The sequence below is a fragment of the Homalodisca vitripennis genome, unplaced genomic scaffold (genome assembly GCF_021130785.1).
Source record: "Homalodisca vitripennis isolate AUS2020 unplaced genomic scaffold, UT_GWSS_2.1 ScUCBcl_6742;HRSCAF=14093, whole genome shotgun sequence".
NCBI lineage: Eukaryota > Metazoa > Arthropoda > Insecta > Hemiptera > Cicadellidae > Homalodisca > Homalodisca vitripennis.
The window spans coordinates 15,687-32,339 of record NW_025782874.1 but is presented as its reverse complement, the minus strand read 5'-3'; the positions used below and the strand labels follow the sequence as shown (position 1 = coordinate 32,339).

Sequence of the window (16,653 nt, the reverse complement as noted above, 5' to 3'; positions counted from 1 at the left end):
GTTGTCCAAGGAAACACTTTGGGGCCTCTACTTTTCTTAATTTATATCAATAATGTCTCGAAATTAAATGTCAAAGGAAAATTATTTTTGTTTGCTGATGACACGGCTGTTGTCTCTGCTGGCTGCACATGGGACGAAGTTTTAGAACAGGCTTCAGAAGATTTATCAAAAATTAAAATGTGGTTTGACCATAACTCTCTTACAGTTTAATGTTAGTAAAACTAAATATTTGCCCATCGTTACTAGAAATCAAAGCCGACCCTGGCCTTCGAACTTTGAGGATGCGTTCCTGCGGTGATCCGCTGTCGAATGTGTGTGGGTGTGAAGCAATTGCGCGTGTGGACCAGTACAAATATTTGGGTGTTATCATTGATCATAAACTCTCCTGAGGCCCACATGCCCAGTATTTGAATAAAACCTTAAGGAAATTTATATATGCATTTTCACAGCTTGGTCAGGTTTTGACGGTGGATCAGTGCAGGACTATGTACTTTGCCTACGTGCAGTCGGTGTTACAATACGGTATACTGGCATGGGGTGGTGCTTCCGCTGCTATCTTGGAACCACTGGCGATCACACAGAGAGCAATAGTAAAAAACTATTTTAAAAAAGAGCTATAGATTTCCTACTTTATTACTTTTTGTGGAATTTCCTGTGCTTAATATAAGACAGCTTTTTATCAAAACATTGTTATTATTCATAAGAAGTAATAAAGAAACGATTTTTACTGAAACTCATCATCGTTATGCAACAAGGCTCAAAGATAATTACGGTTATTGCATTCCTAGATTAATTCATTGTTCTGAAATTAGTAATTCATTTTATCTGGCCTAAATACTGTATCGAAATTTACCTAACGAAATTAGGGAAGCAGAGAGTGACAGCGTCATTGTATATAAGCGGAAGGTGACAGCATGGTTGTTCCGTGTTGGATGGCGGGCTGCAGAGGCGCTGTTGTTTGTCACCTTATATACCTAAATTACTGGACCAAAGCTCTGTTAATTAATTGTTGTATAACTATTTGTTATTAATTTAATTTTTTTCATAAAACTTGGCACCTGTCAATTTCAATTTCATTAATGTAGTAATTAATTTTTATAGGTGGACCTGCTTTTGTTTGTTAGACAAGTTGTTTGTATTAGTTGTAATCCTTTCTTTTCAAAGTTGTTAGTATTTTAAGGTTATACTTTTAAAGAAATTTTATTTTTATTCTGTTATTGATATAGCTTTTATGTAATGATATGTAAAATATAAGAAAGAACTCTTCTCAGCACTCTGACCTGTAGTCTTGCTGGGAATTTCCATAGTAATAATAAGCTTTGTTTTTCTTGTATATTCTAATTATGTGGAATAAAGTGATTTGATTATTGGTGGAATTATTTTTTATACAAAGCCAAAATAGGTTAACTTAAGTTACTGCATTTTATTCCTTAATTACATGGAAATAAAAAATTACTTACTTCCATTGCCAAAGCCAACTGCTGTTGAAGGTTATCAACCATTTCCGAGTGATGGAATAGGATATTTTTATCTGATTTATTTGTTGGACTTTGTTGCTGTCTATGGCAAGTCATCAGCTTTTCGTACAAGTCTCTATTCTCTTCAACTAAATGGCTGATTTCAATTCTTAGTTCTTCATGATCCTTCTGTTCATTAAAAACAATAAATTTTAGTGTAGCAAAAGTTAAACATAAAAACTAAATTCTTTTGTGGGAATATAGTCCTTTGAAATTAGTAACTTAACTAATACAAGGTGGGAGTAGGTTACACCATGTGTTGTATAACAGGCTTTGCTGAGGTTGCATGCGAAATTTCTAATCTATAACTCATTTAATTCTTGAGATGTCCTGTAGGTAGATAGACAATCATACTGAAAAAAATTGACACTAAAATTACGTTCCACCAAATTCAATGGTTGGGCATACACCATCATAAAACACATTCTTGTCTGTAAAAATGAAGATTCATGCAAAATTTAAAGTCACATGATACATGGACAATTTTTGTTCATTAAGTTAGGTTTTCATATCAATGTTCAAATCATTGCTTACAAACAATATCTTTCCACTCATATATTTTCATTTTATTAAAATGTCACTTGCTCAAATTACATATGATTGTATGCAGTTTTTTTTACAAATTTATTTATTCTGCAATTTTTACATTACGATCATGGGTACCCATAATACCAATTCACTAACGCTCAGCCAAATCCCATGAAGAAAAATCCACCATTATCAAATTCAGTTTTGCTCATATAAATAGGAAGCTTTATGCAAAATTTCAAGTCTGTAGATCAGTATTTTTAAGATATTGTGCAGACAGACAGAAATGAAATTTGTCCACCCTCTTGAGTGATAGATATTGCTAAAGCTCAGCCAATAATTAATATATTTTAAAAAACATTTGGCATGTTAGGAGATCATACTTCAGACTACGTAAATAATGAGATCTCAGTCATCAAAGAGGGACTGATCAAAATGTTCAACTTGTGATATATTATTACAGTACAGCATTGTTTGTAAATAGTATTTCACTACAAATAGCCAATGTAAGAGTACATCACACATACATCCTTTTTTATTTATTTGGTTAGTTTCATAGCAGTGTTAAAATAATAAAAGTTACAGTGAGGTAGGATACAATGCAAGAGTACGCTGAAATCATACCTTGTCACCAACTTTTAACATTGACTTTTCACTTTATTATTTTCTTCTTTTACTGTGTGAATAAGGTACACGTGTGTTTATATGTAACTTGTTAAAATTTAACAAGATTGTACACAGTTTTTTTTAGATCTATACAGTAGATCAGTTCATTTTTAAGATGTCGTGCGGACAGACACATATATATTATATAACATATCGTGTATATGTTATATAATAAGTGTAAATGAAATAAACAATACTTTTGGAGTATTACTTAAAATACAATGATTATTTATAAAGGATTTAATTACAGTTGGGATTTTCAAATGGTTAAGGGCCTTTGAATTTATGGAATTACAGTAGAAGCCATATTAACTGAGCCACCAGGATAACAGAGATGTTAATTAAAAAAATGTTAAAATTAATTTTGGGGAAAGAAAATTACACTATACCAGGTTTATATTGATGTGTTGGAGTGTAAAACAATGCTGCACTATACCATTTGCATGGTTCTATTAGCCATTGTTAGTTTCAGCCATAAAGATACAGGGTTATAAAGTGCATATTGCTTGCAGTTGGGTAGTAAGTCACATTTACTTACTATCTAATGAAGACATCAAAGAGTGACTTAATGACAACCAAGATTACCAGATGACAGAAGAGGTTATTGCTGAGGATAGTTAATCATCAACAAATTTAGAAAGGCGATACAATTTCTAATTCTGATGGGTTCATTTTATAAACAGCTATAGGTTACATCAAAGAGAAAGAAGAGAGCACAGCCCAATGAAATGTTTCTTCAGTATAAAAGCAACATCGACAAAGAAAAGAGACAAGGGCTTTAGAAACAATTGACCAAAGATTTTTTTTAATACATAATATTTTGTTTAAATAAGTTGTCTTCTATTTAAGATATTTTATTATAATATTTATTATCTGAGTTTTTTTATTATCTGAAGAAATCCTTGTCCTATTTATCTCGGTTAATTGGACTTCTACTATAAACGTAAAAAAAAATTGTAATTTCCATTATAATGCATGTCCACACCTTTTCAGCAGTTAAAAATGTTCTCTCTCATTATCGGGTTGATCATGCTAACAAAAATAAATGTTGAAGGAAAACCTTGTATTGCCACACAATTATTGGAAGTTAAACTGTCCAGTTGGCCAAAAATTTACAATTAGATCAAACATATTGTAAATTATAATCTTAAAATTAGAAAAAGGAAATGCTACTAATTTAAAAGAAGGTTAAATGAAAGAATTAAATGGCACCCTTAATTCGCCTCTGCAGTAGAAACATTTTATGTTAAGAATCTAATAGGTTCTAAGTTATTGTTTGTAAGCAATGATTTGAACATTGCTATGAAACCTAACTTATGAACAAAAATTTGAATGTATCATGTTGCAAGTTTAGAACTTCCGTAGACTTTAAATTTTGCATGAAACTTCATTTCTATAGACAAGAATATGTTTTATGACTGTGCATGCCCAACTATTAAATTTGGCGGAACGTAATTTTTGTGTCAATTTTTTTCTGTACGGTCATCTGTCTATCTGCCCACAGGGACATCTCAAGAATTAAAAAATTACTACAAATAAGGTCTGGTATGTAAATCACAAATTATAATACAATTTATGTTATAGGTATGAAGAATTTTGCATATGTTTTTAAAGTATTTATTTATTTTATACATTTCACTATATTTTTATAAGAAAAACTTACTGATATAACAATAGATTTACTTTGAAAAAAATACTGAGAAAAATGCTTTTACAGTTGTATGTCAGCTAATACTTATTTTGAATAGGAACCTTTATTTATACTACACTTAATGAAGTAAAATTTCTACACGTGTATATTCATACTTTATGAGGTAAAAACAAAACAAAAAAATCTATATGATCACAAGATCTCATAAATATATCAATACTACTTGATATTGCTTGAGTAAGGTAAAGAGTATGCTGTGGGGTTTTTAAAAATTAATTTTTCAAATTAAATATAATTGATTTTTTTCTGTGAATAATCTTGTTTGTTCTTTCCATTATTGTAAACTATGTTTTTCATATAGGCCTAAGTGCTAAATGTAACATTTATATTTATATTAATAAGTGTAATAATCCAATCTTAATATTTTAATTGTTACCTTACACAAATCCAACTGCTGTTCTATTGTCTTTATGTGAATTTCATACTCATCAAGAACTCTTTTCAACGCCCTGAAAAATACAACAATTATGATTTTAATTTCATTTTTCAAATATATTTAAAAATGTACACTACATTAGAATAATAAATACTATGGATTTCTGTATGTAAAAAGAGCCACAGTTGCTGACATCGACTCTACAAATTTGTTATAGTATGTCTTTCCTTTTTATTTTCCAGCACTCTAGCTGATATTGTTAGAATCCAAATGTTTTTAGTCTAGCATATTTAATTTTTTCTATGGTTTTAGTTGGTTTCCCAATCATATTTTTGTAACTGTTTTATTTAAATCTGTGTTTATTGCATTCCACTGATTGCTTCAGTTATTACAATAGGTAAAATTTGCCATAAATACTATATATATATATATATATATACTATATAACACACAACGAGTTAAAATATCAAATTCATTACTGCACATAAAAATGACAATATTTACAAAAGTTTCATTTTCTTCATGAAGGGGTTTATTTAAATTTAACTATTAAAATGAATTTCATTGTTTACTATTATTATGATGTAATAAATTATATATACACATTTTGTGTACTTGCCAAGAAATGAAATGTATCAATTTTACTTTCTTCCTATATATTTTTTAAAATATATTTGTACAATTTACGATTTGTAATATGTTCTGCTTTCATTTTTGACAAATACATTATATTTAATGAAATATATTTTTATATTTGTTTTGAAGCCATGTTATTAAGGACCTGATAGGTTCTTCTTAAAATCATGTCATCTATCTCTCTGTGCATCTGTGTGATCTCTTGATAGAGTCAGTTTGGAACAGTTCAGAAGTCATAGATAATGTCACCCACCGCTATGACTAGGAAAACTGTGTGAGGCACAGTGATAATCTGCAGTCGCACGATTGGGCAAAAGAAATTGTTAGAGATGACATAATGGAACCTTTTGTTACAAACCATAGAGATGACTCATCACACAGTGAAAACAGTGACAGTGACATTGACAATGATTAAAAAGCGAGTGACTTGGAAACACCAAATGATAAAATCACCTATGGACTAACAAATAATTTCAATGTATGTATTAGGTTCTAAGAATGTCGCTTGTTTAAAATAAATATACACTTAACAGTATCGCTTTTTATTACTATTACAGTAAGTCTTTTCTTTTTATATATAAAATATTTTTTCAAAGGAAGACAAAAATAACTTATTGCTTTAAGCACAGTTAATTTTATTAAACTTAAAATATTTTTTTATCTTCACTGTGATTACAATACCACTATAGTAGAATGATCATAAAAATAGTAGAAAGTAAACTATTACATTCTATTAGATTCTTTGCTGTTTAGCATGTGTGTGCTTTCAATAATAATTTAGGTTTGCATCCATTTCCGGGGTGAGTAAGTAAACGAAGAAAAATATGTTAGAAACAAAAAAAGCTTGTAACTTTGTCTAAAACTTTGCAATAAGTAAAATGTTCCTAGTCAAAAATAAAAAACTTCCTTGTTTACTGAAATGCTTAATACAAAGTGGTTTAATATTGGTCAAACAAACTTTATATAGAACCTATTCAATAATTGAAGACAAACTGGTACAGAGAAAAAAATGGTTGATAACATATGTTTTGTATTTTTAGTTAGCATCACTGAGATGAGCTTCAATTACCAGATGAATCAATCCTGTTATGTTATAACATAAAAATTAAGTATACTAATTAAAATTTCAATTAAATACTCAATTGATTCCACAAAATTCATTTTCTACTTCACAAAGGCGAAAAGTCAGCAAATTACTCTAGAATTAGAAAAATGTATGGTGAACATTGTATGAGCCAAAGAAATTTCTATCAGTGGATAGGGCAATTTAAAAAATTGCTGAGTAATTGATAAACTCTATCTTGAAAAGTACCACCACAAAATCCAGAAGCAAAGAATCTGAAGATACGAGAAATAATGTTGCCACAAAGAATGAGATTGTAACAGTTGTGCTATTACAAAAAGAACCACCACATATGGTACTGCCACGAAATGTAGCAAAGACATTATTTTATTAATATTACATCAAATAAAAACTGCCTCACCAGAAGGGTTAAGCATATGAGAACATTAATTATTCTTGTAATTTATTAAAATATACATATATATTTTATTAAAATATATATATATATATATATATATATATATATATATATAAAATATATAAAACCAGGTAACTTTAGGAATTTATTATTACTTAAAATAATACCTCATTTTTATCGGGGTGGGTGATTAGCTCAGCCATGTGAAAAAATAATATTGGGAGCGTTCCTTATGATTGTGTTATCATAAATACAGTCTAATATGATAGACAATCATAACTTAATTAACTAAATCATCATGATAACTAGTTCTTTATAATTTAAAATATACTATATAAATAATGTAAAAACATTGGCTGAGGTTTTTTGCCTCATTCCCTGATTTGACACCTTTTAAATTTTACTTGTTTCCCCCACTGAATGAGCTGTTACATAATAAGTTCTTAAGCACTTTTTTGTAGGTGGTACGAAGACATAGTTAAGAATTGGGATAAGTTCATCAATATCAGTGGGAATTATTAGAAACTAATGAAGACAAGATTGTAAAAGTTTTGTAATATTGTAAAACTAGACAGTGGTTTTCCTAGACTTGTTTGTGCCAATTATTAAATGCCTCCAAGGTATGATTTAAACAATAATGATTACAATATACCTACCAAATGTCAACATTTTTTTAACCACTATAATCTTTATAGACCACTTACTCCTTAGATTCAAAATTTAGATCTCCTTTATCCATTTTATGAAGAATCAAGCCATGGACCTTATTAATGTGATGTGCCATCAGGGTTTTGATTCATAACTCATTTCACGGAGTATCTAAAACATGCAATAAATAAAAAATCTGTATAAACTAAAATTTTTAATCATTATAGTTCTAAAGTATAGGTCAAAAATGATCTACAGAAATGGTTTACATTAAATTAAAGGAATTTATTTCTTGTACGTCTATTATTTAATTTTAAACCATTGGTGACATGAGGGGTTTCAGCTTATATTGCAACCAAATTGCATAATAGCTTGCATCATTACAGGCTCTAATAATGTAATGTACAGTTTTAGTATACAGTAATTCCTCCATATCCATGAGTTTTGGTTATCTGCAAACTTTTCCTGAGAACCTAACTGCTTAAAATAAATAAATAAAAAGAAAATAATAACTGTATTGCATTAACTCAAATACTCATGACTCAACAAGTTGACATTTCTTTGCCACTGCACAGAAGACAGCTATATTATTATAGCTGTTTTCACGAACTGCTTGAAAGTGCCACTGCCAAATGACTCACTTCCCCTTCCACTCACCCCTACTCTCCACTGCTATGCGCCATTGTCACTCCACATATAGCACGCACACAGTACTTTGCTTGACTTGATTGTGTTTTATTATAAGTGCAAGTCAATTGGCACAAAAGTTTTCTCACCATTAATCAACTATGTCTCAGATCGAGAAGATGAAACGTGTTGTGCTGTCTTTAGTTGAAAAATCAAAAATTCTTGATGTAGTATAAATTAATATGGTTGCCTTCAGTTGCTAGGAAATTTGGATTGAATGAGTCGAGCGTTCAAAAAACTGAAAAGGCATTGAGCATATGGATAGAAGGTTAAAACCAGGAGAAGCTTAGGAGTTCCCCTAAGCTCTCATACCATCAGAGTAAAAGCTAAACAATTGCACAACCATTTTTCACAGGTGTTAGGAGAATGCAGCAAGATTCCACATCAGTTCTCCCGCCAATATTCCTGGCTAGTAAGGGATGGTGTGAAAGGTTTAAGCTTCGGTTCAGCCTTCAAAATGGAAGCTCGTATGTAAGGCAGCCTCTGCAGACCATGAAGCCACAGAATTTCCAGCAAAGCTCAAAGCAGTCTTAGAAGAGGGAGGGTTCTGTACTGAACAAGTGTTCAATGCCAATGAAAGTGGGTTCTTTTGAAAAAAAGATGCTTTCAAGAACATGGAAAAAGCAGTGCCGGGCTTCAAGGCTACTACGAATCAATTCACCTTCCAACGCTAGTGGATTCATGACTAAAAACAAAATCATTGTTGATTATATAATATCTATAATATAATAGTTTATAAAATTTATATGAAAAATAATTTATACAAAATTATACTTACAATTTGACAAGAAACAAAAATATAACAAAATCAACAAACTGAACAATTAATCAAGACAGCAGCTATAAACCACAAAGTTTATTCTTTAATTTCTAGCTTCATCTCATCATTGCACACTTAATAATTTGCTGTTTTCAGTATTAATCCTTGTTGTAAAAATTCAACAGTTTTTTTCTTCTGTACTTATTTTTTAACAAAGGAAACAGTAATTCATAGCATTTGAATTTTCCGCCATCTTAAAAATTACTTAATTCGTAGACAAAGTATATGAAAACATATGGACATAGCGATATTAGGTATAATTCGATAATATTGATATTTTCATTTCATATCACTGATATTTACAATAGATTATTTTGCTGGCCTCTTATGGAATTGCAGCTAAATTATTGAATTTGCAAAAGAAATTTTGAAAACATGAACATAACAAAGTTTTTATGAAATGTTTTATATTTAGCATACGTTATTTAACTTGGAATTTTTTTCTACGTTTGCTATTATTTAGAAATTGAATTTGGTACTTAGTATTATCCGGAGACCACTATTTTAGCAAGGGTTTTTCTTACTTACCGGGGACTTAATAAATCTACAGGCCAATCTACATTTTTAGAAAGATCACACTTTATTTAACTTATGTGAAAATGACATGTATGATGATAGGAAGTGATATAGTGGAGAAGGAGGCCACTGTCGTCTCTACTTGTTTTTATGCGATATAAGTAGCTTCAGATTAGGTTATCATATGTTACTAGTAGTACCATGGTTAAAGATAACCTTTACAAGCACTCATGTGGTCTGAGCTTGAATTTTACACTTGCCAGAACAGAAGTTAGTGTAAGGCCAGTTGGAGAGTTAATATCATTAAAATTATGATTGGCAACTCCACCTCTTAACTTCATTGATAAGATTAAATTGCGACTCTGATTAATTTAAGGGGTAGGGTACGATAAGCGGACCCGGTTTTTTTTATATCGAAGAATGTAATCATCGATACCTAATATTCGCATCTCAAATCCTAGATTATGAACCGATATAAAAGTATCTATAGTCCTCAATAATAATCATATGTTTCAAATTAAAATATGAATTTTGGTACTTTGGGATTATACCGACCACACCCAGACATGAAATCGTTATTTCACATTTCGTTTCTACTGATTACTAGATTAGCGTAGAACAATATTTCGTCAATATAAAACAGGAATTGTCTTATCGCAAACCCCTCCCCATCCTCAGACAGAGGTCAAAGTCGAGCGTCTAGTAGATAAACGTGATTGCAGAGTCTCGCCGCCCGTTCAGCTGGTGCATCGCCTTTGTTTGTACTTCCGTGTTTTACCTCTACATTTCTCCAAACACAAAAATTCAACAAAACAAACATTTACCAAACTAAACTCTTTATTAAAAAAACACTAAAAACTTGTTTTTATTCTTGATCACATTTCCGCCACCCAAAATGCGAGTGCCTCCGGCCATCAGCGCGGGCTTTGGCAGCACCTTCGGTGCTGCCCCCCCGCGCTGATGTCGACGAAAGAAAAACCATCCCTCGAGATAGTACCTATCAGTAAAATATCAAATTCTAGAGGGGCTAATCAGAAATATAAATTGAATTGTAATGGAAAGGCAATTATATACCGTGCAAATCACGTGATGCCGCGCGGTCTGCCGTAATCAGGATTCTCGAGAAAGATAAGATAACAGCGAACACAATAACGATCACAATACCTGGAAATGCTTGTAAGTTTGTAATTTTGTAATTGAAGAGTTGTTTTTTCGTTCTATCATGTTTGTTTTCTGGGTCAATCCATTTCAAATCACCCAGGTCATGTTGCTCAACATTTTTAATTTGCCTAATTTTTTTATTATCAGTTCCCTATGGGTAGACAATCATAAAACACTATTTGAAAAAATTTTACGAGCAGTAGTTTTTTCCTAGCGGCCATTTTTAAAATGGCGGGGTTTTTGCAGATTTTAGTAAAATCGCCGGTTCGCGAAAAGTTTAATTGCCAAGCTATTTTAAAGATATCAGAATAATCCAAAAAACCAGTGTGTTCAGCATAAAATGAACTTCAATTTGACATTATAATAATGTTTCTTTTGTGCAAGAAAGTCAGTCAAACTTGTTCTGCAAAATCTCGGAAGAAAATCATCAATTGTTACTTTTTTTAAGACCATAAAAAGTTTAAGAAGGAAAAGAGACTCACTATTAATATTTTATTTCTTTGTTGAAAACTAATATAACTAACTACTGAAAAAAGTTTTAGCCCTGAGAATGATCTCCTTTTTTTTCTAGAGCTTTTCAAAAATGGCCGAAATGCCTAATAATGTCAATTTTCTAGGGTTTGATAACTAAAAAGGGATTGAATGAAAATAAATGAAAATTTTACAGAATGTTCTTTATACAAATAGGAATATCTCATAAAAATAATTATGACTGAGACTTAACTACATTTAGAGATATACAGCATCGAATTTCAGTTAAAAGCGCTACCCTTTTTCTGGCTTGTGCGGTACCAAGTTAGCAAACAAGGGGCTTGTTTAAATCATTTATGTTAACAATAAACTTATATTTAATGCTCAAAACATTATATTCCTTATTTAAACCTACTTAGGATTTACAATAAAAAATTAATTTAAAACCAGAAAAATTTAGCGACCATCTTGATCACAATACCACGACTGTACATATTTCAACATCACCTAATTAGTGAAATAAAGAAGATAAACCCTAATTTTGAAATGGTAATTTACTTTAGCGATGGAGCAAGCAGCCAGTACAAAAATAAGAAAAACGTCATTAATGTCTGCCTACACAAAAATGATTTCGGTTTTAAAAGCAGAAATGGAATTTCTTTGCCTCATCACACGGGAAGAATTCTTGCGATGGTATTGGGGGAACCACGAAACGAGAAGTTACACGAGCTTCACTAAAAGACCTTACACTGAACATATCCTGACTCCACAAGATATGTTCAAATGTTGTTGAGAAAATATTACTGGAGTTCAGTACATTATTGTTCCTTCAGCCGAAATCAAGCAAATGGAAACAAAACTTACCAATAGAGATTTGAATGCTGTTTACCAGTGAAAGGAACAAGAAGCTATCACAGATACATCCCCATAAGTGGCAACCAAATAAGATGTTTTGTTACTTCTGCAGGCTCAAACCTTTGATGAAACTCATCTTTATTTAATTCGCTGATGAAAATTGCAGCCAACAAGTAATTGAAACCAATGTTTTAAATCTAAATGCACAGAAGAACAACATTATGTGGATACTGTATGCAAGTGTAGTACAAAATTGTATCAGTAAGTTAAGTTGAAGAATTATGATTCTTACCTATTGTTCTCACTGTGTAAGATTATGAGTTACTATTTTAAAATATTCCTCAGGTACTAACACATATTTTTACATCATGTATTTAATAAAATGTATTTGAAAATATTATATTTTAGAACATAAATTATAATGCATATACATTTTGACAGTATAATAGATCTAAGCAAATTATTTTTTTCCTAAAGTGCGCAAGTGCTATTTTGTGGTTATGAGTATTGTTTATTATTATACCATTATTTTTCTGGTTTTTAAATAATTTTTATTGTAAAAACCTAAGTAGGTTTAAATAAGGAATATAATGTTTTGAGCATTAAATATAAGTTTATTGTTAACATAATGATTTAAACAAGCCCTTGTTTGCTAACTTTGGTACCGCACAAGCCATAAAAAGGGTAGCACTTTTAACTGAAATTCGATGCTGTATATCTCTAAATGTAGTTAAGTCTCAGTCATAATTTTTTTATGAGATATTCCTATTTGTATAAAGAACATTCTGTAAAATTTTCATTTATTTTCATTCAGTCCCTTTTTAGTTATTAACCCTAGAATATTGACATTATTAGGCTTTCGGCCATTTTTGAAAAGCTCTAGAAAAAAAAGGAGATCATTCTCAGGGCTAAAACTTTTTCAGTAGTTAGTTATATTAGTTTTCAACAAAGAAATAAAATATTAGTAGTGAGTCTCTTTTCCTTCTTAAACTTTTATGGTCTTAAAAAGTAACAATTGATGATTTTCTTCCGAGATTTTGCAGAACAAGTTTGACTGACTTTCTTGCACAAAAAGAAACAATTATAAATGTCAAATTGAAGTTCATTTTATGCTGAACACACTGGTTTTTGGATTATTCTGATATCTTTAAAATAGCTTGGCAATTAAACTTTTCGCAAACCGCGTATTTTACTAAAATCTGCAAAACCGCCATTTTTAAAAATGGCCGCCAGGAAAAACTATGGCTTGTAAAATTTTTTCAAATAGTGTTTTGTGATTGTCTACCCATAGGGAACTCATAATAAAAAAATTAGGCAAATTAAAAATGTTGAGCAACAAATTTTATTTTTATTGGGTGATTTGAAATGGACTGACCCTTCTATAAATTTCTATTTTTGTGTTCTTCATACTAGTGTGGTCGGTATAATCCCAAAGTACCTGGAATTTTATATTTACAATGACGAAAAAAAAATATTATAACCAAAATTAGGAAAACTAAAGACGACCAAATTTTTTCCTCTCACAGTTACAGTTATTTTTTCCCCACAGATTTCACATAATTGGATTTACGGTACGAGTCCAACATATTGAAGACACGAAAAACATTCTTATCATCTTTCAAAGCAATGTCGTGTAGTTTTCTAAAATTAACTGCCATTTTTAATAATCAAATGTTACTTATGTAAAATTAAAATATTATCTTGCGTGTATTATTTGAATAGTTGATATAGATTATTTAAGTTAATTGTTCAAAATAATTAATCAGTATAGATTGATTATATCGATGGTTATGATGGTAATATCGTTTGCCAATTTCGATATAAAAAACCGGGTCCGCTTATCGTACCCTACCCAATTTGTTATGTCCATTTTTAAACACATAGAATACTATTTAGTTGACCCCTATGAAAAAGCCTCTCAAATATGCATAACCTAGGCTACCAAGTTATATACTAATATGTATAGCCTACTATCTTACAATAATTATTGCCGTTATATATAAAAGTTTAACATGAGATAGACTTAGGCCTACCACGATATCAAGTGTAAAATATGTTCAGCCCCACTAAATTTGGGTTAGGTTAAAAGAGATAAATAATTTAATTTTACAAATAATTTACTGCAGTTACCTTATATTATTAAGTGATATTTACCGTGTATAACGTTGAAAAATAATGCTATAATATGTACAACATGACAAGACAACCCACTAAAACATATCATATTAAGAAATTAAAATAATAGTTAAATAATAAAACTAATTTTGTATTTTGTTTATTTTCCAAACCAAATGTCAGAGAGTGTAACAGCTCACACCATCTGATTCTGCTAGCCTACCAACTGTTGTGTGTAGTGGTCTGTTATTGACCTTACAGGTTTCGGGGTATACAATGACACGTAGTACTGTAATTTACTGTATTTATGCTGCGCTGATAATTTGTTTTACTGTGAACATTAATGGTAAATATTTCATTTATAGACCAATAGACTGATTAAAAATTATTTTTTTGGATTCTATCAGTAGTTTTAAGATTCTTATGTGTTTTCTGATCCAAATGTATTTACTATTTTCGTCGCCTAAATTTTGGACGAACTATCATTATCACCCAACAGTACGAGTACGGTAAGTATTTTTTGGACTTGGTATCTACACCATGAAGCTACCCAAATTTTATCTTCTAAATTGTTGATACCAGTTAGTATCTACATTTTTACAATTTGAATGTTATTGAATTGGTAAAGAAAAGTGTTATTTTCAGACCATTTCAATTTATAAATTGAATATATTAAATTTAAACCTACCTATATTTTTTTATCTGCTAGAAATGCCAAGATATATTCCGATAGATGGTAATTATCAGTTTGAAGAAGGGTTGGTAAATGTAGAGGTGTGTCAAAATTTGCTTTATTTAAAATTTAAAACAATTTTTTGTTAAGAATGTTAAGTTTAGCTTCAGTTTATCCTCCGCCTAACGCAACGTCTGAAGTTTAACGCTGTGACAGATTTGACTCCTGGAAACTGGAATTCCGAAGAGATCCAAAACAGTCGGCGACGAAGAAGCTCAAAACGAAATCTACATCGTTTCGACATCAGAGACATCTGGACTACAAACAAATGATGTTCAAGTGGTGTTTTCATTGTCTCATCAGGTGCACAATTGAGTGCACTATGATGTTTCTGAGACGGTCTCAAACCACGGTGGAGCAACCGAGTTTTCTACACTCTTAGCGTTAGAACAATGGTGGGAAGGGTTGATTTAATAAGAATGTTAAATTCAACTCCAGTCCAACCTCCCCCTAGTGCAGCGTCTGAAGTCTATGTTTCTACTTAACTATATCCAATACATTTATTGTATATATGATCAATTGATTTCTTAACATCACTCATATACTTTTTACAAATAGGAATATATAGGTAATATCTTCATTTAATGTAATCGTTGTGCGTTGCAAAAGTGTCCAAATCTCAACCTGTACATCATAATAATTATAAAGAGGCTGTTTAAATTACTAATTCTTATCAAAGACATCTTGGTTAGATTTGGATTCACTTGGTTGTGCAGATTTTGGATGTGTATTACTTACATACGACAAAACTGAGAAATTTGTATTTGCTGACCATAATTAATTAATTATCTCGTTTCCATTCGTATATGCTTGACAATGTTTCCTCAACAACTGTTGTGGAATGCCTTAAATATTTTCTGTATCTTCGGGAGTCCCTTATACATACATTCAGATCGCAGAACATATTTTATGTCGTATTTTTTACTGTATTTTGTAAATTTGCTTGGTTGATTAATAAAAATAGGTAATCTATATTGTTCAAATAGGATTTTTTCCAGAATTTTCATCGTTCATTTATACAATAAATCAGAAGATCACCAAACGATGACAAATGTTTTGAAAATTATATTACCTTCAATTCTTTCATCGTCAAAAACGAACTAAAACAAGGAATTGTTCAGAGAAAGAGTAATCCAATTTCGGTTTCCTACTTTTTATTTAAGAAAAAATTTCACAGAATTTTACACTTCTTAAAATTTTGCTTATTAACTAAATACTAGGTACTTTTTATTAACAATGGAAAATTATAATAAAGAAATGGCCACCTTTTAACCTCATCTAGCAGTTGATTCTTTCAAGGTAGTTTTCTGTGAGTTTTCGACAAGTTTTGGGGATTTTCTGGGCTATAATTTGGCGAATGTTTGATTTAAGATGCTCCAACGTTGCAGGTTCGTTAGAGTAGTTATGTATTTTTAGAAACCCTCTCAGAAAAAGACTCAGAGGTGTTAAATTACATAATCTTGACGGCCAATTGACTTTACTAAAACACCCAAAATTGCACGTGATGTGTGTCAATTTGTGCCGTCATCTTGTATGCTCATGTCTTCAATTTCATTCCAAAAGTACTTGGTTGTCAAGTACCTGGGGAATGTACGCTCACCATTTGCTGTTACTTCCTAGCCTTTATTGTTGAAAAAGTAGGGTCCAGTTACGCCACGTGACTATAATCCACAACACAAATTTACTTTTTGGGCATGTAATGGTATCGCGTGCATGACGTGAGGATTTGCAA

At 30.8% G+C, this 16,653-nt stretch overlaps 1 protein-coding gene across 3 annotated transcripts; it reads right to left on the bottom strand.

Moving 5' to 3' along the window:
• Window positions 1-1,415: 1,415 nt before the first annotated feature.
• LOC124373939 lies at window positions 1,416-14,379 on the bottom strand. 3 transcript variants are annotated; one of them, XM_046832248.1, is made up of 4 exons: window positions 14,204-14,379; window positions 7,620-7,734; window positions 4,799-4,871; window positions 1,416-1,646 (listed from the first exon to the last, which is right to left on the bottom strand). In XM_046832248.1, exons 2-4 carry the CDS (start codon window positions 7,697-7,699, stop codon window positions 1,431-1,433), a joined length of 369 nt encoding a protein of 122 aa, XP_046688204.1. In that variant the 5' UTR covers window positions 7,700-7,734; window positions 14,204-14,379; the 3' UTR covers window positions 1,416-1,430. The 3 variants fall into 3 exon arrangements, with proteins under 3 accessions (XP_046688204.1, XP_046688203.1, XP_046688205.1); XM_046832247.1 differs by having other exon boundaries at window positions 14,228-14,379; XM_046832249.1 differs by having other exon boundaries at window positions 14,107-14,231.
• Window positions 14,380-16,653: the final 2,274 nt, after the last annotated feature.